We start from the raw sequence: 24,427 nt of genomic DNA on the forward strand, positions 1-24,427 counted from the left end.
ACATTCTCCCCACTCCCTGTGGGCGCGAGTTCCACATTCTCCCCACTCCCTGTGGGAATGAGTCCCACATTCTCCCCCACTCCCTGTGGGAGCAAGTCCCACATTCTCTCCACTCCCTGTGGGAATGAGTCCCACATTCTCCCCCACTCCCTGTGGGCGCGAGTTCCACATTCTCCCCACTCCCTGTGGGAGCGAGTCACCCATTCTCCCCACCCCCCATGGGTGCGAGTCCCACATTCTCCCCACTCCCCGTGGGAGCGAGCCTAAGAGGAGGTTTGATAGAGATGTTCAAAATCATGAGGGGGCCGGACAGCGTAGTGAGGGAGAAACTGTTCCTGCTCATAAAAGGATCGAGAACAAGGGGGCACAGATTCAAAATAAAAGAAGTAAAGCTGATGTGAAGAAACACTTTTTGATGCAGCGAGTGGTTGGGGTGTGGACTGCACTGCCTGAGTGTGGTGGCAGCTCGTTCAATCGAAGGGGAATTGGACTGTTTCCTGTAAAGGAAGAATGAGCAGGGTTATGGGGAGAATGACACTACAGGAGTTGCTGATTCGGACAGTTGGTGCAGACACGGTGGCTGCTCTGTAGCTTCTCTGCACGGTGAGAATTCTGGGATTTCTAGATTATTCCCTGGAGCAGATTATTAACAACGAGTAAATCAGGTGGATGATTAATCTGCTTTCAAATGGAGATGGTGAAATTGCGCAGTCCGGTTACACAGGCCGGCTTCACAGCGCTTTGACCATGATGAAAACACTCATGCCGCAGACCATCAGGATGTAGAGGTACATGTAGAGACGATCAATCACTCTGGCCACTCTCCGCCACTCCGAAACCTGTCTCTGAGTCTCTCTCTGGTAACTCAGGAAGTCACTGATGAACTCGAGGTTTCTGACCAGCCTCTCCCAGTGACGAAGGCCGCAGCCTCGCTGACCCCGATCGACCTTGGCCGCCCTGAGAGGCAGCCGGAGCTCCTTCCGGGCGTTGGAGCAGTTGCTGGATGTGTTGCTGAGGAATTGCCCCAGTTCTTCCTCCTCGATCTCCGCCTCCCTCAGCCCATGCCCATTGGTCGGCTTGGGGACCTCGTCTGCTGCCTCTGTGCCGCCCGCACCCTTCCTGCCCACCTCATTGGCCAGAAGGATACTAGCCATGTGTCGCAGGAAGACCACCTTGGCCCAATGGGGAACAGGCTTGACCTCAGGACCACAGTGATGGATGTTTAAGATCAGCGTACTCAGGGCTGTGGAGGCAGTCATCATCAGCATTGTAGCAATGTAGTATTTGCCTATAACAACAACAACAACTGCATTTATATAGCACCATTAACACAATCAAACAAACCGAGGCGCTTCACCAGAGTGTTATTATTCACTGTGTGACCTGGGGCCAGATGTGGAGATATGAGGTCAGAGGGTCTAAAGATGGTGGAAGATGTTGGTGTCGTCAAAGAGGAGGGAGGTCGAAGACACCGAGGGGTTTAGGAATTCCAGAGCTCGGGGTCCCGGCCGCTGAAGGCACGGCCACCAATGGCGGAGTGATTCAAATCAGGAATCAGAGGCCGGAATTAGCGAATGCAGCAATCTGGGAGGGTTGTGTGTCCGGAGGAGATTCCGGAGATAGTGAGGGACAAGGATAGGGAGCATGAGAATTTGAAATTCAAAATGTTGCCTGACCAGGAGGCAGTGTGGGTCAGTGAGCACGGGGGGTGGAGGGGGAATGGGGGGCAGTGTGGGTCAGTGAGCACGGGGGGTGGAGGGGGAATGGGGGGCAGTGTGGGTCAGTGAGCACGGGGGGGAATGGGGGGCAGTGTGGGGCAGTGAGCACGGGGGGTGGGGGAATGGGGGGCAGTGTGGGTCAGTGAGCACGGGGGGGGGAATGGGGGGCAGTGTGGGTCAGTGAGCACGGGGGGTGGAGGGGAATGGGGGGCAGTGTGGGTCACTGAGCACGGGGGGTGGGGGGGAATGGGGGGCAGTGTGGGTCAGTGAGCACGGGGGGTGGGGGGGAATGGGGGGCAGTGTGGGTCAGTGAGCACGGGGGGGGAATGGGGGGCAGTGTGGGGCAGTGAGCACGGGGGGTGGGGGAATGGGGGGCAGTGTGGGTCAGTGAGCACGGGGGGGGGAATGGGGGCAGTGTGGGTCAGTGAGCACGGGGGGGGAATGGGGGGGAATGGGGGGCAGTGTGGGTCAGTGAGCACGGGGGGTGGGGGGGAATGGGGGGCAGTGTGGGTCAGTGAGCACGGGGGGGGAATGGGGGGCAGTGTGGGTCAGTGAGCACGGGGGGGGGAATGGGGGGCAGTGTGGGTCAGTGAGCACGGGGGGGAATGGGGGGCAGTGTGGGTCAGTGAGCACGGGGGGGGGGAATGGGGGGCAGTGTGGGTCAGTGAGCACGGGGGGGGAATGGGGGGCAGTGTGGGTCAGTGAGCACGGGGGGGGGGAATGGGGGGCAGTGTGGGTCAGTGAGCACGGGGGGGGGGATGGGGGGCAGTGTGGGTCAGTGAGCACGGGGGGGGGGAATGGGGGGCAGTGTGGGTCAGTGAGCACGGGGGGGAATGGGGGGCAGTGTGGGTCAGTGAGCACGGGGGGGGGAATGGGGGGGAATGGGGGGCAGTGTGGGTCAGTGAGCACGGGGGGGGGAATGGGGGGGAATGGGGGGCAGTGTGGGTCAGTGAGCACGGGGGGGGGAATGGGGGGGAATGGGGGGCAGTGTGGGTCAGTGAGCACGGGGGGGGGGAATGGGGGCAGTGTGGGTCAGTGAGCACGGGGGGGGAATGGGGGGGAATGGGGGGCAGTGTGGGTCAGTGAGCACGGGGGGGAATGGGGGGCAGTGTGGGTCTGTGAGCACAGGGTGGGGGGGGGAATGGAGGGCAGTGTGGGTCAGTGAGCACAGGGGGGGGGGAATGGGGGGCAGTGTGGGTCAGTGAGCACAGGGGGGGGAATGGGGGGCAGTGTGGGTCAGTGAGCACAGGGGGGGGGGAATGGGGGGCAGTGTGGGTCAGTGAGCACGGGGGGGGGGGAATGGGGGGCAGTGTGGGTCAGTGAGCACGGGGGGGGGGGAATGGGGGGCAGTGTGGGTCAGTGAGCACGTGGGGTGGGGGGGAATGGGGGGCAGTGTGGGTCAGTGAGCACGGGGGGGGAATGGGGGGCAGTGTGGGTCAGTGAGCACAGGGGGGGGGGAATGGGGGGGCAGTGTGGGTCAGTGAGCACGTGGGGTGGGGGGGAATGGGGGGCAGTGTGGGTCAGTGAGCACGGGGGGGGGGAATGGGGGGCAGTGTGGGTCAGTGAGCACGTGGGGTGGGGGGGAATGGGGGGCAGTGTGGGTCAGTGAGCACGGGGGGGAGGGGGGGAACGGGGGGGCAGTGTGGGTCAGTGAGCATGGGGGGGTGGGGGGGGAATGGGGGGCAGTGTGGGTCAGTGAGCACGGGGGGGTGGGGGGGAATGGGGGGCAGTGTGGGTCAGTGAGCACGGGGGGGGGAATGGGGGGCAGTGTGGGTCAGTGAGCACGGGGGGTGGGGGGGAATGGGGGGGCAGTGTGGGTCAGTGAGCACGGGGGGTGGGGGGGAATGGGGGGCAGTGTGGGTCAGTGAGCACAGGGGGGGGGAATGGGGGGCAGTGTGGGTCAGTGAGCACGGGGGGTGGGGGGGGAATGGGGGGCAGTGTGGGTCAGTGAGCACGGGGGGTGGGGGGAATGGGGGGCAGTGTGGGTCAGTGAGCACGGGGGGTGGGGGGGGAATGGGGGGGCAGTGTGGATCAGTGAGCATGGGGGGGTGGGGGGGGAATGGGGGGCAGTGTGGGTCAGTGAGCACGGGGGGGGGAATGGGGGGCAGTGTGGGTCAGTGAGCACAGGGGGGGGAATGGGGGGCAGTGTGGGTCAGTGAGCACGGGGGGTGGGGGGGGAATGGGGGGCAGTGTGGGTCAGTGAGCACGGGGCGTGGAGGGGAATGGGGGGCAGTGTGGGTCAGTGAGCACAGGGGGTGGGGGGGGAATGGGGGGCAGTGTGGGTCAGTGAGCACAGGGGGGGGGAACGGGGGGCAGTGTGGGTCAGTGAGCACGGGGGGGGGGGGGGAATGGGGGGCAGTGTGGGTCAGTGAGCACGGGGCGTGGAGGGGAATGGGGGGCAGTGTGGGTCAGTGAGCACAGGGGGTGGGGGGGGAATGGGGGGCAGTGTGGGTCAGTGAGCACAGGGGGGGGGAACGGGGGGCAGTGTGGGTCAGTGAGCACGGGGGGGGGGGGGGCAGTGTGGGTCAGTCAGCACGGGGGAGGGAATGGGGGGCAGTGTGGGTCAGTGAGCACGGGGAGTGGGGGGGAACGGGGGGGCAGTGTGGGTCAGTGAGCACGGGGGGGGGAATGGGGGGCAGTGTGGGTCAGTGAGCACGGGGGGGGGGGCAGTGTGGGTCAGTCAGCACGGGGGGGGGCAGTGTGGGTCAGTGAGCACGGGGAGTGGGGGGGAACGGGGGGGCAGTGTGGGTCAGTGCGCACAGGGGGGGGAACGGGGGGTCAGTGTGGGTCAGTGAGCACAGGGGGGGAACGGGGGGGCAGTGTGGGTCAGTGAGCACAGGGGGTGGGGGGGGAACGGGGGGCAGTGTGGGTCAGTGAGCATGGGGGGTGGGGGGGAACAGTCGAGTCTGGAGGTGATGAAGGGGGAGTGTTTCAGCAGCAGTTGAGTGGGGTCAGGGGAGGGGGGGAGAAGTCGGGGGATGTTATTGAGGTGGAATTAGGGATCTTACGGAGGGAGCGAGTTTTTGGTCAGGAAATAATCTCGGGGTCAAATGTGACACGAAGTTTATGAACAATTTGGTTCTGCGTCAGACTGTTGCCAGGGAGACGGATGGGGTGGGTTGCTAGAATCATAGAATCATAGAAACCCTACAGTGCAGAAACAGGCCATTCGGCCCATCGAGTCTGCATTGACCACAATCCCACCCAGGCCCTACCCCCATATCCCTACATATTTACCCGCTAATCCCTCAAACCTACGCATCTCAGGACACTAAGGGGCAATTTTAGCATGGCCAATCAGCCTAACCCGCACATCTTTGGACTGTGGGAGGAAACCGGAGCACCCAGAGGAAACCCACGCAGACACGAGGAGAATGTGCAAACTCCACACAACTCCACACTAGGGAACAGAGTTTGGAGTAGGGACTGAACACAATGGCTTTGGACTTTCCAATATTGAACTGGGGGAAATTTCTGTCCATCCAGCGCTGGATGTGGGACAAACAGTCGGATCATTGAGCAGCGGTGGAGAGAGGTGGGGGGGAGGTGGGGGGAGGTGGGGGGAGGTGGGGTGAAGTGGAGCTGGGGGGGGGGGGCTTCAGCGTCCGGGTGAAAAATAACGCTCTGCTTCCGGGTGTTGTCATTGAGGGGGTGGCGAGTGGGTGAGGAATAGGAGGGGCCAAGGATGGATCCTTGGGGGTCACCAGAGGGAACGGGGCGGGGTCAGGAAGAGAAGCCATTGGCAGTGATTCTCTGATTGGATTGCGAAGAATGGAAGCAGGGGAAGGCAGAGCCACCCAGCTGGGCGACGGGGGAGGGGCTGGGGAGGGAGGGGGGGTCGGAGGAGGATGGGGGGGGGGGGTCGGAGGAGGATGGGGGGCGGTTGGAGGAGGATGGGGGTGGGGGGTCGGAGGAGGATGGGGGGGGAGTCGGAGGAGGATGGGGGGTCACCGGGTCAAAGGTTGCAGACAGCTGGAGAAGGACGAGGAGGGAAAGTTTCTCTCTGTCACCCTCACACAGGATGTACTGAGGGAGCCCCGCACTGTTGGAGATGTTGTCTTTCACAAAATGTTAAACCCAATCCCTGTCTGCTATCCTGGAAGGATATGAAAGAACAGGGAGTTCAGCCTGAAATCCCCCTTTTAACATCACACAACAGACCCTCATGACCACATTACCATCCGTGGGATCGCGCTGAGCGGAAATTCATGTTTGCCACATTACAGCAGTGACTACACTTTGAGTGCCTCAGTGATTGTAAAACACTTTGGGTACACCCACCCTGAGGTCAGGGGAAGTGGAGGGTTTCTGTTTACAGTGTTACCCCCCCCCCCCCCAGGCACAGGCAGCAGGGCCCAGACTAAACGCAGCAATATGCCAGAGAGTGGTTGTGGAGGATTGCTTCTCTGAGTGGAGGCCTGTGACTAGTGGTGTGCCGCAGGGATCGGTGTTGGGTCCATTGTTGTTTGTCATCTATATCAATGATCTGGATGATAATGTGGTAAATTGGATCAGCAAGTTTGCTGATGATACAAAGATTGGAGGTGTAGTGGACAGTGAGGAAGGTTTTCAAAGCTTGCAGAGGGATTTGGACCAACTAGAAAAATGGGCTGAAAAATGGCAAATGGAATTTAATGCAGACAAGTGTGAGATATTGCACTTTGGAAGGACAAACCAAAGTAGAACGTACAGGGTAAATGGTAGGACTCTGAAGAGTGCAGTTGAACAGAGAGATCTGGGAATACAGGTACAGAATTCCCTAAAAGTGACGTCACAGGTGGATAGGGTCGTAAAGAGTGCCTTTGGTACATTGGCCTTTATAAATCGGAGTATCGAGTATAAAAGTTGGAGTGTTATGGTAAGGTTATATAAGGCATTGGTGAGGCCGAATTTGGAGTATTGTGTACAGTTTTGGTCACCTAGTTACAGGAAGGATGTAAATAAGATTGAAAGAGTGCAGAGAAGGTTCACAAGGATGTTGCCGGGACTTGAGAAGCTGAGTTACAGAGAGAGATTGAATAGGTTGGGACTTTATTCCCTGGAGCGTAGAAGATTGAGGGGAGATTTGATAGAGGTGCATAAGATTTTGATGGGTATAGATAGAATGAATGCAAGCAGGCTTTTTCCGCTGAGGCTAGGGGAGAAAAAAACCAGAGGGCATGGGTTAAGGGTGAAAGGAGAAAAGTTTAAAGGGAATATTAGGGGGGGCTTCTTCACGCAGAGAGTGGTGGGAGTGTGGAATGAGCTGCCGGATAAAGTGGTAAATGCGGGGTCACTTTTAACATTTAAGAAAAACTTGGACGGGTTCATGGATGAGAGGGGTGTGGAGGGATATGGTCCAAGTGCAGGTCAGTGGGACTAGGCATAAAATGGTTCGGCACAGACAAGAAGGGCCATAAGGCCTGTTTCTGAGCTGTAATTTTCTATGGTTCTATGGTGACTCACCAATGAGGGGCAAGGTCTCCGATGGGGGCACAATCTCTGCCACCATCTGCTGGAAGACAGTGAAGGCTAAAAGGATAGTGACGCCAAGAGAAACCTTCTCATCCGAATCAGCTGGCAAGTAGAAGCTGAGAGGAACCAGGGAGGAGATCATTATGCAGGGCAGGAGCAGGTTGTAGATGTAGAAAGATGGCCGCCTCTGCAGGGTCAGGGTGACGGTGATGTCGGGGTAGGGCTCCGAGCAGCATCCGTACAGGACAACGTTCTTCTCCGTGAGCATGCCCAGAACCTCCCATTCCACATTCTCCTCAAAGTCGCTGAGCCCCGCCCCCTCTAATCCGTGCACCAGGTTAATGTCACTCCCACTGTAGGTCCAGGAGCCAAAGGTCAAAGGGCACCGCTGGCCATCAAACGGGAAGGAGGAGATGTCGAGCTTGCAGGAGGTCCGAGCAATCACAGGGGAGTCCCAGGTCACCTGACCGTTGTGCCTGATAACAACGTTTGTTTCCGTGGAGCTGGCAAAGTGATCCTCAGCACTGGAGGGGGAAGGAGGGGAGAGGAGAGGGAGGGGGAGGGGGAGGGGGGGGGAAGGAAGAGGGGGAGGGGGAGGGGAGGGGAGACCAAAGGAGAGGGAAAGGGAAAAGGGGGGAGAAGGGAAGAGGGAAGACGGGTAGGGAAGAGGGGAGACGGGGAGGGACAGAGCAGGAGAGGGGGAAAGAGGGTAGATGGGAGAGGGGGTGAGGGTAGGTGGGAGAGGGGAGGGGGAGGGAGGAATGGGAGGGAAGAGGGGAGGGGGATGGAGGAGGGGAGGGGAGAGAAATTGACAAGGGGAATGGAGGACAAGGGGAGAGTGACGGGGGTTCGGGAGGAGAAACAAAGAAAAGAATGTAACCAAATTCCATCAACTCGAGCTCTATCAAATTTATCTGAGAAATATGATTGAATTGAATCCTGACTCCCCAAAGCCTGTCCACCATCTACAAGGCACAAGTCAGGAGTGTGATGGAACACTCCCCACTTGCCTGGATGGGTGTGGCTCCAACAACACTCAAGAAGCTCGACACAATCCAGGACAAAGCAGCCCCGCTTGATTGTTACCCCATCCACAAACATCCACTCCCTCCACCACAGACACTCAGTAGCAGCAGTGTGTACCATCTACAAGATGCACTGCAGCAACTCACCAAAGATCCTTAGACAGCACCTTCCAAACCCACGACCACTTCCATCTAGAAGAACAAGGGCAGCAGATACATGGGAACTCCACCACCTGGAGGTTCCCATCCAAGCCACTCACCATCCTGACTTAGAAATATATCGGCCGTTCCTTCGCAGTCGCTGGGTCAAAATCCTGGAATTCCCTCCCTAAGGGCATTGTGGGTCAACCCACAGAACACGGACTGCAGCGATTCAAGAAGGCAGCTCACCGCCACCTTCTCAAGGGCAACTGACAGCTTTGGGCTGTCTGAACTCAGTCTTGGATCAGATTGAGTTTAATACCGTGCTGACCTACTTGTTATAGAGAATCACATCCGGTTTCCACAGGTAACTGCTGGGTATGTGAAGGATATCAATGCCGCCGTAGTCATCTTTATCCCAGTGTCGGAATGCATCATTCCAGACTTGTCTGATCCACAGGTATGTTGTCAATATCTGATTCCTTTCATCCTGTAATACATCACGCCGCTTAGTGAACAGAATGGCACAAATACAACAACAACTTGCATTTACATAGTGCCTTTAACACAGCAAAACATCCAGAGTTGCTTCTTGGAGCAATTATCAAACTGAATGTGACACTGCCCAATGGGATTAGCTCGGATGAATGCTAGCCCGGTTGTTGGGGTACATTTCAGAATGTCTTAGAGGAGGATAATGAGGTAGAGGTGGAGAGCTTTATGGAGCTGGTGGAGGTTACAGAGATAGGGAGAGTTGTGGGATCTGCAGGAAGTTACAAAGATAGATACAGTGAAAAGTATTGTTTCTTGCGCACTATACAGACAAAACATACCGTTCATGGAGTACATAGGGGAAAAGGAAAAGAGAGAGTGCAGAATGTAGTGTTACAGTCATAGCTAGGGAGTAGAGAAAGGTCAACTTAATGCAAGGTAGGTCCATTCAAAAGTCTGATGGGAGAAGGGAAGAAGCTGTTTTTGAGTTGGTTGGTACGTGACCTCAAACTTTTGTATCCTTTTCCCGACAGAAGAAGGTGGAAGAGAGAATGTCTGGGGATGTGTGGGGTCCTTGGATAATGCTGGCTGCTTTTCCGAGGCAGTGGGAAGTATAAACAGTGTCAATGGATGGGAGGCTGGTTTGCGTGATGGATTGGGCTATATTCACAACCTTTTGTAGTTTCTTGTGGTCTTGGGCAGAGCAGGAGCCATACCAAGCTGTGATACAACCAGAAAGAATGCTTTCTATGGTGCATCTGAAAAAGTTGGTGAGAATTGTAGCTGACATGCAAAATTTCCTTAGTCTTCTGAGAAAGCAGAGGCGTTGGTGGGGCTTTCTTAACTATAGTGTCGGCATGGAGGGACCAGGACAGGGGCTAATGCCCTCCAACCTCTCCTCATAGCTAATGCCCTCCATACCAGGCAACATCCTGGTAAATCTTTTCTGTACCCTCTCCTGTTGGTGATCTGGACACCTAAAAGCCTGAAGCTCTCGACCCTTTCTACTTCATCCCCGTTGATGTAGACAGGGGCATGTTCTCCACTACGCTTCCTGAAGTCGATGACAATCTCCTTTGTTTTGTTGACATTGAGGGAGAGATTATTGTTGCCGCACCAGTTCACCAGATTCTCTATCTCATTCCTGTACTCTGTCTCGTCATTGTTTGAGATCCGACCCACTACAGCGGTGGAAGATTAATCTTGCCGAATTTCTGCCCACTAGATAACCCGGCAAACAAATCTTCAATTAAAGGAAGTGGATATTGATCAGCACACAACACCGGATTAATACTTATTAAAATCACCACAAGTACAAACAGAACCATCTGGTTTCATGACAGGTACGACAGGGGTAACCCAGTCACTTATTGTAACCAGATCTAGCACACAAGTGTTAACAAATCACACTCATTCTTCTTCAATCTTTGGACAAATTGTATACGGCACCACACTTGCTTCAAAACTTTTTGGTTGACTATTAGGCTTTCTCTCCCTTCATTGAGCTCAGTGTCTCTTTGAATACACTCCGAGTTATCCAGAAGGTGCTGTAGGTCTGTCTTAGAATCAACCAATCTGTGGACAGCACTCCAGTTAAGCTGTATCTTCTCCAACCACCATCTCCCAAATAGAGCTGGAAAGTTACCACGGATCAGACGGAGAGGTAACACTGCTGTTTGTCCTCTCAACTCTACATTGACCTTGATGTGACCTTTTAACGGCACAATCTCTTCCGTGTCCTTAAAATCCCATCGGCTGGTTTTAAAGGAAGATGCTTCAGCTTTTGTTGGTGTGTGGTTTCAGGAATTTAAGATCCAGCAGCACCAGCATTAACCTCCATCCTAACAGACTGTCCACTAAACTTCTCAAACTCCCAGAATCTATTTGATTCACTCTGTATGGATAAGACGCTCAGTTGGAGCTCTTCATTTTCTGGACATTCTCTTCTTCACAGTCGTAATTCTTTTCTTCCATGTTGTAAATTCCTTGTAGAATGCAACTTGTTCTTCTTCTTGAAGATACCCAGATTCTTCTGAATATTCTGCTCAGGGGAAGCTGGTCGAGCCCAACAAGCTTTTGCAACATGACCCACAATCCTTCCATGGACCATCCTTGCTCCAGCATTCACTCACTGAATGACCCATTTTGGTACATCTGGGACATGCTTGTTGCTGTTTTGATTTATGGGCAGTTCCCAACTTGTGGATCTTCATTCCTGCACTAAATTCTGAACTCTCTTCAGCAGCCAGTTCCATCGACACTGCGATTGCTGCTGCTGTCTTTAAAGTCAAAGCATGTTCAGGAAGCAATCTTCTTTAGACAGCCTCATTTTGGAGACCACAAACTAGATAATCTCGATGAGTATCTTCTAACAACTCACCAAACTGACAATGTTGTGCCAGCCTATTAAGGTTGTCACAAATTGAGCAATACTTTCGCCTTCCACTTAATTCCTTCGCTGGAACCTGAACCATTCCACGATGATCAATGACTGTGAGAGAGTAATGCTCTTCAAGGATCTTTGTCAAGTCATTGTAAGTTTTACTTCCTGGCTTTTCTGAATGAATCAAGTTCTGGAGCAAATTGAATATTTTACTTTCTATTTATTGTACTGTGAAAAGCTGGTACGAGCAACTCATTTACAGTTTTATTCACTTGTACAAAATACTGAAACCGCTCGGCTTAGAACAAAGAACAAAGAACAAAGAAAATTACAGCACAGGAACAGGCCCTTCGGCCCCTCCAAGCCTGCACCGACCATGCTGCCCGACTTAACTAAAACCCCCTACCCTTCTGGGGACCATATTCCTCTATTCCCATCCTATTCATGTACTTGTCAAGACCCCTTAAAAGTCACTACCGTATCCGCTTCCACTACCTCCCCCGGCAACGGGTTCCAGGCACCCACTATTCTCTGTGTAAAAAATCTGCCTCATACATCTCCTTTAAACCTTGCCCCTCGCACCTTAAACCTGTGTCCCCTAGTAATTGACTCTTCCACCCTGGGAAAAAGCTTCTGACTATCCACTCTGTCCATGCCTCTCATAATCTTGTAGACTTCTATCAGGTCTCCCCTCAACCTCCGTCGCTCCAGTGAGAACAAACCAAGTTTCTCCAACCTCTCCTCATAGCTAATGCCCTCCATACCAGGCAACATCCTGCTAAATCTTTTCTGTACCCTCTCCAAAGCTTCCACATCCTTCTGATAGTGTGGTGACCAGAATTGAACACTATATTCCAAGTGCGGCCTAACTAAGGTTCTATAAGGATAGGAGCTCCATGATTCATTTTCTTCATTGAAAGGGCCCATGGATCTTAATTGACTCCTCATTTCTCTCACAGGCACCAGCGAATCGCGACTGCTCAGTATATTTTGTCTTCCCAGTTCTCCCCTTTTCACCCTGGCGACCATTTACTTTATGTACTGTTTTTTCAAGTGGCCCCAGCTGCACAGCAAAGCATTCCTTCTTTCCAAATATGCCAGATTCTGCCTGGAATCGCACTCTCTGCTGAGCGGAAAATCCCCCACTTTTAAAACCACACGGAGAGCTTTTTCTCTTACTTGCCTTCCTGCACTGGCACATGAATCTTTAACCCTGTTCTTGCTTCTCCTCAGCTTTCTAATATTCGAAGTGCAAGGGCCCACAATTCTTCTTTCTTAACTTTGGATCTTTTCTCAATTTTCCTCGACAAAACAAAATCCTGACTCGGCGTCAATTTTCTTTCTGTGGATATGGACCCCAAGATCTCTCTGTTCCTCCACATTCCTCAGAACCCTGCCGTTGACCCTGTAATCCGCATTCAAATTTGTCCTCCCAAAATGAATCACCTCGCACTTATACCGACCACAATCCCACCCAGACCCTATTCCCGTAACCCCACACATTTACCCTGCTAATCCCCCTGACACTAGGGTCAATTTAGCATGGCCAATCAACCTAACCCGCACATTTTTGGGCTGTGTTCGGGGTTGTGGGTTTTACACAAAAAGAAAAAAGACGCGGTTTGCACACACAAATTCAAAATAGCAACAACAAGGTTTATTGAGGAGCTGATGCCGGTACGGAGAGAAATCTAAACAGCAGCCAGTGAAACACCCTAACGACATCAACATTAAATCACGTGATCACCTCTTAAAGCAATCATGCAACCACTTAAACATATAACAAGAGCAGGGAATGCTAGAGAGGGGGCAGACTGGGGAGCAGAGAGGGGTTGCTTACCATGTCTATAATCTGGAAGAGTGTGATTTGCAGAGTTACATTGAGTGCTTGGTCTGTGTTCAGCACTGGTCTTAAATTGCGAGAATCATTCGCAAATAAATCATGGAGAAGCTGGTTGGCAAGTTTCCCCTTGGCACAGAGCGTACCTGGTATTGATTGGAAGCAGAATGTGACAAGTGAGTCCCGCCTGTAAAGCTCAAAGAATTAACCCTCTTCACACTGAGGTCCTGGAACAGAAACGTGGAGTAAACAATCTTGCTGAAACCTTTATCATCACATAGAAGAGGAGAGTGGGGCGGCACGGTGGCACAGTGGTTAGCACTGCAGCCTCACAGCGCCAGGGACCCAGGTTCAATTCCAGCCTCGGGTAACTGTGTGGAGTTTACACATTCTCCCTGTGTCTGCGTGGGTTTCCTCCGGGTGCTCCGGTTTCCTCCCACAGCCCAAAAATGTGCGAGCTAGGTTGCTAAATTGACCCTAATGTCAGGGGGATTAGCAGGGTAAATGTGTGGGGTTACGGGAATAGGGTCTGGGTGGGATTGTGGTCGGTATAAGTGCGAGGTGATTCATTTTGGTAGGACAAATTTGAATGCGGATTACAGGGTCAATGGCAGGGTTCTGAGGAATGTGGAGGAACAGAGAGATCTTGGGGTTCATATCCACAGATCTCTGAAAGTTACCACTCAAATGGATAGAGCTGTGAAGAAGGCCTATAGTGTGTTAGCGTTTATTAACACGGGGTTTGGGTTTGAGAGCCGTGGGGTTTTGCTGCAACTGTACAGGACCTTGGTGCGACCACATTTGGAATATTGTGTGCAGTTCTGGTCACCTCACTATAAGAAGGATGTGGAAGCGCTGGAAAGAGTGCAGAGGAGATTTACCAGGATGCTGCCTGGTTTGGAGGGTAGGTCTTATGAGGAAAGGTTGAGGGAGCTAGGGCTGTTCTCTTTAGAGCGGAGGAGGATGAGAAGCGACTGAATAGAGGTTTATAAGATGATGAGGGGGATAGATAGAGTGGACGTTCAGAGACTATTTCCTCGGGTGGATGTAGCTGTTACTAGGGGGCATAACTATAAGGTTCATGGTGGGAGATCCAGGAAGGATGTCCGAGGAAGGTTCTTTACTCAGAGAGTGGTTGGGGTGTGGAATGGACTGCCTGCTGTGATAGTGGAGTCAGACACTTTAGGAACATTTAAGCGGTTATTGGATAGGCACATGGAGCACACCAGGATGGTAGGGAGTGGGATAGCTTGATCTTGGTTTTGGAAAAGGTTCGGCACAACATCGTGGGCCGAAGGGCCTGTTCTGTGCTGTACTGTTCTATGTTCTATGTACAGACTCGATGGGCCAAATGGCCTCCCCCTGCACTGTGGGGATTCTATGATTGGTCACACTAAATAATTACAAATTTCATCTAATTCATTTCTCATCATTCACAAAACCACGTTTGTATTTCTTGGGGGGCGGGGGGCGGGGGCCGGGGGGTGGGGGGGGGGGGGGGGGTGGCGGTTTGGGGGGGTGGGGGGTTGGGGGGGGGGGGTGGGGGGAGGAATAAACAGATACTGGAGATGTGATAAAAGCCGAGATTGACAGGGAGAGGCACCAGGAGAGAACTGAGGGGGAAATACAGAGAATAGACTGAGAGGAAGGGAGAGATAGATATTCAGAGGGAGCGGAAAGAGGCCTGGGTTCGATTCCCGGCTCGGGTCACTGTCTGTGCGGAGTCTGCACGTTCTCCCCGTGTCTGCGTGGGTTTCCTCCGGGTGCTCCGGTTTCCTCCCACAGTCCGAAAGTTGCAGTGTTAATGTAAGCCTACTTGTGACACGAATAAATAAACTCTAAAAACTTCAAAGCTTCAGGTAGAAAGAGAGAAAATTAAAATAAAGAGTTTCAGAGCCAATTGTATCAATTGGGGGGGCGGGGGAAGGAACAGAAAGAGAGAAAGAGATGGAGAGAGAATAAAGAGGATGGAACAGAATGAGACAGAGAGAGGCAGGAGGCAGGGAGAGAGACACACACACAGAGGGGGAGACACACACACACACACACACACACAGAGGGGGAGACACACACACACACACAGAGGGGGAGACACACACACACACACAGAGGGGGAGACACACACACAGAGGGGGAGACACACACACAGAGGGGGAGACACACACACACAGAGGGGGAGACACACACACACACAGAGGGGGAGACACACACACACCGAGAGGGGGAGACACACACACACCGAGAGGGGGAGACACACACACACACACCGAGAGGGGGAGACACACACACACCGAGAGGGGGAGACACACACACACACACACACACACACAGGGGGAGACACACACACAGAGAGGGGGAGACACACACACAGAGGGGGAGACACACACACACACAGAGGGGGAGACACACACACACACACACACAGAGGGGGAGACACACACACACACACAGAGGGGGAGACACACACACACACAGAGGGGGAGACACACAGAGAGAGGGAAACACACAGAGAGAGGGAGACACACAGAGAGAGGGAGACACAGAGACAGAGAGAGAGACACAGAGACAGAGAGAGAGAGACAGAGACAAAGACACAAAGGGAGAGGGAGAGACAGAGAGGAAGGTGGGGACAGGGAGATGGAACGGGTGCAGCTCTGAATAAAACCCTTTCTCCTGTTGATTCTGGTCCCCGAGGAGCAGAGACCGAGCCCGGGCTGGGTTCTTATTTCAACAGCCCCGGGGATGGGAGAAACTGAGCAAAGATTCTGCTCCGACTGTGAATCAGCCACAACTCCAGAGAGAGTCCGGGAGATTCCCATTCACTGCGATCCCCCAGGAAAGTTTAAAATACAGCAAAATGCAAATCTGCAACAGAGCCAACCTCCATTTAAAACCATCACCAACATACAAACCTGCTTCAAGTTCAGGGAAAGTAGGAATGTGTAAATACCTGTACAGAGAGAGAGGCAGAGCAGAGGGAGCAGAAATTCCATCGCAGCTAGTGCAGAGAGACTGAGAAAGAGAGGGGCAGAGGGAGAGATATATAGAGAGACAGAGAGAGGGGGACTGAGATAGAGAGAGAGAGGGAGGGGCTCAGAAAGAGAGAGACACAGAGAGAGAGACACAGAGACAGAGGCACAGAGACAGAGACAGAGAGAGAGAGAGACAGAGACAAAGAGAGACAGAGAGAGAGAGGGGGACTGAGATAGAGAGAGAGAGAGGGAGGGGCTCAGAGAGAGACACACAGAGACAGAGAGACAGAGACAGAGAGAGAGAGACAGAGAGAGAGAGACAGAGAGAGATGGAAGACACAGACAGAGAGAGACTGAGAGACAGAGAGAGGGGGACTGAGATATAGAGAGAGGGAGAGAGAGAGGGCTCAGAGAGAGAGAGATACAGACAGACCAAGAGAGAGAGACAGAAAGAGAGAGACGGAGATAGAGAGACTCAGAGAGAGAGAGAGAGAGAGAGTGAGTCAGAGAGAAAGAGAGACAGAGTGTGAGAGAAAGAGGCCGAGACAGAGAAAGACTTAGGGAGAGCGATACATAGAGACTTAGAGAGAGAGAGAGAGAGACAGAGATTGAGAGAGAGTCAGAGACTGAGAGAGAGAGACGGAGATCGAAAGACTGAGTGAGAGAGACAGAGAAAGAGACAGAAAGATAGACAGAGACAGACAGAGACAAAGAGAGAGAGACAGAGAAAGAAAGTTAGAAGAATCACCCCAAGAATCACCCCAAGTGTGTGGTGATCCATTTTGGCAGATCCAATGGGATGAAGCAGCAGTATAATATGAAGGGTACCATTCTTAGCAGTGTAGAGGATCAGAAGGACCTTGGGGTCCGGGTCCATAGGACTCTTAAATCGGCCTCGCAGGTGGAGGATGCGGTCAAGAAGGCGTACGGCGTACTGGCCTTCATTAATCGAGGGATTGAGTTTAGGAGTCGGGAGATAATGCTGCAGCTTGATAGGACCCTGGTTAGACCCCACTTGGAGTACTGCGCGCAGTTCTGGTCACCTCATTACAGGAAAGATGTTGAAGCCATTGAAAGGGTGCAGAGGAGATTTACAAGGATGTTGCCTGGATTGGGGGGCATGCCTTATGAGGATAGGTTGAGGGAGCTTGGTCTCTTCTCCCTGGAGAGACGAAGGATGAGAGGTGACCTGATAGAGGTTTACAAGATGTTGAGAGGTCTGGATAGGGTAGACTCACAGAGGCTATTTCCAAGGGCTGAAATGGTTGCTACGAGAGGACACAGGTTTAAGGTGCTGGGGGGTAGGTACAGAGGAGATGTCAGGGGTAAGTTTTTCACTCAGAGGGTGGTGGGTGAGTGGAATCGGCTGACGTCGGTGGTGGTGGAGGCAAACTCGTTGGGGTCTTTTAAGAGACTTCTGGATGAGTACATGGGATTTAATGGGATTGAGGGCTATAGATAGGCCTAGAGGTGGGGATGTGATCGGCGCAACTTGTGGGCCGAAGGGCCTGTTTGTGCTGTGGCGTTCTATGTTCTATGTTCTAACCCAGTCCCAGATTACAACTCACCCCATAATAGACTTTGGTGTAGGTGTGTTTGGGGTGCGGGGAGGGTTGCTGAGCCAGTGGCTTAAGGAGAGAGAATCTGACTGGGCATCCCCCCCAATGCCTGAGAACCCTCCCAAACCCCCTCACTGCCAGGGACCCTCTCTCCTGGTGTTACCAACTCTCCAGGTCTGGCTTGGAACTTCCTGGAATTGAAGATTAACCTCGAGGAGAGGCTGTGTGCGACTGGAGAAAAATCATCAGATTTAAAAAGTTGGTGTTTTTGTCATTTCGTTTGAACGTTTCTCGTAACCGGATAAATTCAGCTGATTGGGCGACAGTCAAGCATCAACCAAAGATCAAAGAAAATTACAGCACAGGAACAGGCCCTTCGTCCCTCCAAGCCTGCACCGACCATGCTGCCCGACTTAACTAAAACCCCCTACCCTTCCGGGCACCATATCCCTCTATTCCCGTCCTATTCATGTATTTGTCAAGACGCCTTTAATCTCACTATTGTATCTGCTTCCACTACCTCCCCCAGCAGCGAGTTCCAGGCACCCACCACCCTCTGTGTAAAAAACTTGCCTCGTACATCTCCTTTAAACATTGCCCCATACACCTTAAACCTGTGCCCCCGAGTAATTGACTCTTCCACTCTAAGGAAAAGCTCCCGACGATCCACTCTGTCCATGCCTCTCATAATCTTGTAGACTTCTATCAGGTCGCCCCTCAACCTCCGTCGCTCCAGTGAGAACAAACCAAGTTTCTCCAACCTCTCCTCATAGCTAATGCCCTCCATACCAGGCAACATCCTGGTAAAGCTTTTCTGTACCCTCTCCAAAGCTTCCACATCCTTCTGGTAGTGTGGCGACCAGAATTGAACACTATATTCCAAGTGCGGCCTAACTAATGTTCTATAAAACAGCAACATGACTTGCCAATTTTTAAACTCAATGCCCCGGCTGATGAAGGCAAGCATGCCGATTGCCTTCTTGACTACCTTCTCCACCTGCATTGCCACCTTCAGTGACCTGTGTACCTGTACACCCAGATCCCTTTGTCTATCAATACTTCTAAGGGTTCTGCCATTTACTGTATATTTTCTATCTGTATTAGACCTTCCAAAATGCATTACCTCACATTATGTGAGGATAGCGAATGTGGTCCCGTTGTTTAAGAAGGGTAGCAGGGATAACCCAGGAAATTATAGGCCGGTGAGCTTGACGTCTGTGGTAGGGAAGTTGTTGGAGAGGATTCTTAGAGACAGGATGTATGTGCATTTAGAACGGAACAATCTCATTAGTGACAGACAGCATGGTTTTGTAAGAGGGAGGTCGTGCCTTACAAATTTGGTGGTTTTTTGAGGAAGTGACAAAAACGGTTGATGAAGGAAGGGCCGTGGATGTCGTCTATATGGATTTCAGTAAGGCATTTGACAAAGTCCCACATGGCAGGTTGGTTAAGAAGGTTAAGGCTCATGGGATACAAGGAGAAGTGGCTCGATGGGTGGAGAACTGGCTTGGCCATAGGAGACAGAGGGTAGTGGTCGAAGGGTCTTTTTCTGGCTGGAGGTCTGTGAGCAGTGGTGTTCCGCAGGGCTCTGTACTGGGACCTCTGCTATTTGTGATATATATAAATGATTTGGAAGAAGGTGTAACTGGTGTAATCAGCAAGTTTGCGGATGACACGAAGATGGCTGGACTTGCGGATAGCGAAGAGCATTGTCGGGCAATACAGCAGGATATAGATAGGCTGGAAAATTGGGCGGAGAGGTGGCAGATGGAATTTAATCCGGATAAATGCGAAGTGATGCATTTTGGAAGAAATAATGTAGGGAGGAGTTATACAATAAATGGCAGAGTCATCAGGAGTATAGAAACACAGAGGGACCTAGGTGTGCAAGTCCACAAATCCTTGAAGGTGGCAACACAGGTGGAGAAGGTGGTGAAGAAGGCATATGGTATGCTTGCCTTTATAGGACGGGGTATAGAGTATAAAAGCTGGAGTCTGATGATGCAGCTGTATAGAACGCTGGTTAGGCCACATTTGGAGTACTGCGTCCAGTTCTGGTCGCCACACTACCAGAAGGATGTGGAGGCGTTAGAGAGAGTGCAGAGAAGATTTACCAGGATGTTACCTGGTATGGAGGATCTTAGCTATGAGGAGAGATTGGGTAAACTGGGGTTGTTCTCCCTGGAAAGACGGAGAATGAGGAGAGATCTAATAGAGGTGTACAAGATTATGAAGGGTATAGATAGGGTGAACGGTGGGAAGCTTTTTCCCAGATCAGAAGTGATGTTCACGAAGGGTCACGGGCTCAAGGTGAGAGGGGCGAAGTATAACTCAGATATTAGAGGGATGTTTTTTTACACAGAGGGTGGTGGGGGCCTGGAATGCGCAGCCAAGTAGGGTGGTGGAGGCAGGCACGCTGACATCGTTTAAGACTTACCTGGATAGTCACATGAGCAGCCTGGGAATGGAGGAATACAAACGATTGGTCTAGTTGGACCAAGGAGCGGCACAGGCTTGGAGGGCCGAAGGGCCTGTTTCCTGTGCTGTACTGTTCTTTGTTCTTGTTCTTTATTTGTCCAAATTAACCTCCATCTGCCATCTCTCCACCCAAGTCTCCAACCGATCTATATCCTGCTGTATCCTCTGACGGTCCTCATCGCTATCCGCAAATCCACCAACATTTGTGTCGTCCGCAAACATACTAATCAATCCAGTTACATTTTCCTCCAAATCATTTATATATATTACAAACAGCACTGATCCCTGAGGAACACCAATTGTCACAGCCCTCTTTTCAGAAACGTATCCTTCCACTGCTACCCTCTGTCCTCTATGACCGAGCCAGTTCTGTATCCATCTTGCCAGCTCACCTCTGATTCCTTCTGTACCAGTCTGCCATGAGGGACCTCGGGGGCGGCACGGTAGCACAGTGGTTAGCATTGATGCTTCACAGCGCCAGGGACCTGGGTTCGATTCCCGGCTTGGGTCACTGTCTGTGTGGAGTTTGCACATTCTCCCCATGTCTGCATGGGTTTCCTCCCACATTCTGAAAGACATTCTGGTTAGGTGCATTGACCTGAACAGGCGCCAGACTGTGGCAACTAGGAGAATTTCACAATAACTTCTTTGCAGTGTTAATGTAAGCCTTACTCGTGACGAATAAATAAACTTTACTTTTGTCAAAAGCCTCACTGAAGTCCATGTAGACAACATCCACTGCCCTTCCCTCATCAATCATCTTCGTAATTTCCTCAAAAAACTCAATCAAGTTAATGAGACACGACCTCCCCTTCACAAAACCATGTTGCCTCTCACTAATATGTCCACTTATTTCCAAGTGGGAATAAATCCTGTCTCGAAGAATCCTCTCCAATAATTTCCCTACCACTGATGTAAGGCTCACCGGCCTGTAATTACCCGGATTATTCTTGCTACCCTTCTTAAACAAAGGAACAACATTGGCTATTCTCCAATCCTCTGGGACCTCCCCTGTAAGAAGTTTAACAACACCAGGTTAAAGTCCAACAGGTTTATTTGGTAGCAAAAGCCACACAAGCTTTCGGAGCCCCAAGCCCCTTCTTCAGGTGAGTGGGAATTCTGTTCACAAACAGAGCTTATAAAGACACAGACTCAATTTACATGAATAATGGTTGGAATGCGAATACTTACAACTAATCAAGTCTTTAAGAAACGAAACAATGGGAGTGGAGAGAGCACCAAGACAGGCTAAAAAGATGTGTATTGTCTCCAGACAAGACAGCCAGTGAAACTCTGCAGGTCCAGGCAACTGTGGGAGTTACAAATAGTGTGACATGAACCCAATATCCCGGTTGAGACCGTCCTCGTGTGTGCGGAACTTGGCTATCAGTTTCTGCTCAGCGACTCTGCGCTGTCGTGTGTTGCGAAGGCCGCCTTGGAGAACGCTTACCCGAATATCAGAGGCCGAATGCCCGTGACCACTGAAGTGCTCCCCAACAGGAAGAGAACAGTCTTGCCTGGTGATTGTCGAGCGGTGTTCATTCATCCGTTGTCGCAGCGTCTGCATAGTTTCCCCAATGTACCATGCCTCGGGACATCCTTTCTTGCAGCGTATCAGGTAGACAACGTTGGCCGAATTGCAAGAGTATGTACCGTGTACCTGGTGGATGGTGTTCTCACGTGAGATGATGGCATCTGTGTCGATGATCCGGCACGTCTTGCAGAGGTTGCTGTGGCAGGGTTGTGTGGTGTCATGGTCACTGTTCTCCTGAAGGCTGGGTAGGTTGCTGCGGACAATGGTCTGTTTGAGGTTGTGCGGTTGTTTGAAGGCAAGAAGTGGGGGTGTGGGGATGGCCTTGGCGAGATGTTCGTCTTCATCAATGACATGTTGAAGGCTCCGGAGGAGATGCTGTAGCTTCTCCGCTACGGAGGATCGCAACAGACACCTCCAGACGCTGAAAGATGCCCTCATAAGAACAGGATATGGCGCTAGACTCATTGATCAACAGTTCCAACGCGCCACAGCGAAAAACCGCACCGACCTCCTCAGAAGACAAACACGGGACACAGTGGACAGAGTACCCTTCGTTGTCCAGTACTTCCCCGGAGCGGAGAAGCTACGACATCTCCTCCGGAGCCTTCAACATGTCATTGATGAAGACGAACATCTCGCCAAGGCCATCCCCACACCCCCACTTCTTGCCTTCAAACAACCGCACAACCTCAAACAGACCATTGTCCGCAGCAACCTACCCAGCCTTCAGGAGAATAGTGACCATGACACCACACAACCCTGCCACAGCAACCTCTGCAAGACGTGCTGGATCATCGACACAGATGCCATCATCTCACGTGAGAACACCATCCACCAGGTACACGGTACATACTCTTGCAACTCGGCCAACGTTGTCTACCTGATACACTGCAAGAAAGGATATCCCGAGGCATGGTACATTGGGGAAACTATGCAGACGCTGCAACAATGGATGAATGAACACCGCTCGACAATCACCAGGCAAGACTGTTCTCTTCCTGTTGGGGAGCACTTCAGCGGTCACGGGCATTCGGCCTCTGATATTCAGGTAAGCGTTCTCCAAGGCGGCCTTCGCGACACACGACAGCGCAGAGTCGCTGAGCAGAAACTGATAGCCAAGTTCCGCACACACGAGGACGGCCTCAACCGGGATATTGGGTTCATGTCACACTATTTGTAACTCCCACAGTTGCGTGGACCTGCAGAGTTTCACTGGCTGTCTTGTCTGGAGACAATACACATCTTTTTAGCCTGTCTTGATGCTCTCTCCACTCCCATTGTTTCGTTTCTTAAAGACTTGATTAGTTGTAAGTATTCGCATTCCAACCATTATTCATGTAAATTGAGTCTGTGTCTTTATAAGCTCTGTTTGTGAACAGAATTCCCACTCACCTGAAGAAGGGGCTTGGAGCTCCGAAAGCTTGTGTGGCTTTTGCTACCAAATAAACCTGTTGGACTTTAACCTGGTGTTGTTAAACTTCTTACTGTGTTTACCCCAGTCCAACGCCGGCATCTCCACATCATGACCTCCCCTGTAGTCAGTGAGGATACAAAGATTTCTCTCAAGGTCCCAGCAATTTCCTCCCTTGCCTCTCATAATTCTGGGGTATATCCCATATGGCCCCAGGGACTTGTCTACCTTGATGTTTCTCAAGAACCCCAATACTCCTCCTTTTTGATCTCAACATGACTGAAACTATCTACACATCCTTCCCCAGTTTCATCATCCACCAAGTCCTTCTCTTTGGTGAATACTGACACAAAGTACTCATTTAATACCTCGCCCATTTCCTCTGGCTCCACACACAGATTCCCTCCCTTGTCCTTGAGTGGGCCAACCCTCTCCCTGGCTACCCTCTTGCTCTTTATATATGTATAAAAAGCCTGCTGGCCACTAACTTTTCGTGGCCCCTTTTTGCCCTCCTTACCCCTTGCTTAAGTTTCTTTCTACTTTCCTTGTATTCCACACTTGCTTCATGTGTTCCCAGCCTCCTAGCTTTGACAACTGCTTCCTTTTTCTCTTTGACTAGGCTCACAATATCTCTCGTTATCCAAAACTTGCCATACTTATCCTTCATCCTTACAGGAATGTGCCAGTTCTGAATTCCTATCAACTTGCACTTGAAAGCCTCCCACATGCCAGATGTTGATTTGCCCTCAAACATCTGCCCCCACTCTATATTCTTCAGTTCCTGCCTAATATTGTTGTAATTAGCCTTCCCCCAATTTAGCACCTTAACTTGAGGACTACACTTATCTTTATCCATCAGTACCTTAAAGCTTACAGAATTGTGGTCACTGTTCCTGAACTGCTCCCCTACTGAAACATCGACCACCTGCCCGGGCTCATTCCCCAATACCAGGTCCAGTATGGCCCCTTCCCGAGTTGGACTATCTACATACTGTTTCAGGAAGCCCTCCTGGATGTTCCTTACAAACTCCGCCCCATTCACGCCCCTCGCACTAAGTGAGTCCCTGTCAATATATCCAATTGGCTAATGAGTCTTTGTGCTTTCTGATTGGTGCAGGAAGGCAGTGCGTCACAAGGATGGGTGCGTTGGCCAAGGAATGGCTGGAGTGAGAGGACAGGTCGTGTGATAAAACCCCCAGGAATGCATTTAATTAAAGGGGGGGCAACTCTTCCCCCCTCCCCGAACCCATCCAATCTCAGAGACCCCCCCCCCCAGCCCACCCCACCCACTCCCAACCCTAAACCCACTCACCCCCACACCCCCCAGCCCACCCCACCCCTAAACCCACTCCCCCCCACCCTCCCCAAAGTCCCCAATTCTGAAGCTGCTCTGCACCAATTGGTCTGGAATCGCGCCTGC

General features: G+C 52.0%; 2 protein-coding genes across 2 annotated transcripts in view; both read right to left on the reverse strand.

Annotated features, from left to right (window-relative positions):
- The window catches only part of LOC144499965 (interleukin-1 receptor type 2-like), a 1,647,203-nt gene that overhangs the window by 487,597 nt on the left and 1,135,179 nt on the right, over positions 1 to 24,427 (reverse strand). The gene's annotated exons all lie outside the window — the stretch shown is intronic.
- LOC144499482 (neuronal acetylcholine receptor subunit alpha-10-like) lies at positions 732 to 17,598 on the reverse strand. The gene is made up of 5 exons (XM_078221472.1): positions 17,594 to 17,598; positions 13,054 to 13,240; positions 8,674 to 8,828; positions 7,164 to 7,696; positions 732 to 1,288 (listed from the first exon to the last, which is right to left on the reverse strand). Exons 1-5 carry the CDS (start codon positions 17,596 to 17,598, stop codon positions 732 to 734), a joined length of 1,437 nt encoding a protein of 478 aa, XP_078077598.1.

This window comes from Mustelus asterias, chromosome 10, assembly GCF_964213995.1.
Source record: "Mustelus asterias chromosome 10, sMusAst1.hap1.1, whole genome shotgun sequence".
In the NCBI taxonomy this organism is placed as follows: domain Eukaryota; kingdom Metazoa; phylum Chordata; class Chondrichthyes; order Carcharhiniformes; family Triakidae; genus Mustelus; species Mustelus asterias.

Coding starts and splice junctions, on each gene's coding strand:
- LOC144499482 (XM_078221472.1), bottom strand. Junction 8,829..13,053: donor TCTTCCAGATTATAGACATG/GTAAGCAACCCC, acceptor GATGTATTACAG/GATGAAAGGAATCAGATATT. Junction 1,289..7,163: donor GGAGACCTTGCCCCTCATTG/GTGAGTCACCAT, acceptor TTGTTGTTATAG/GCAAATACTACATTGCTACA.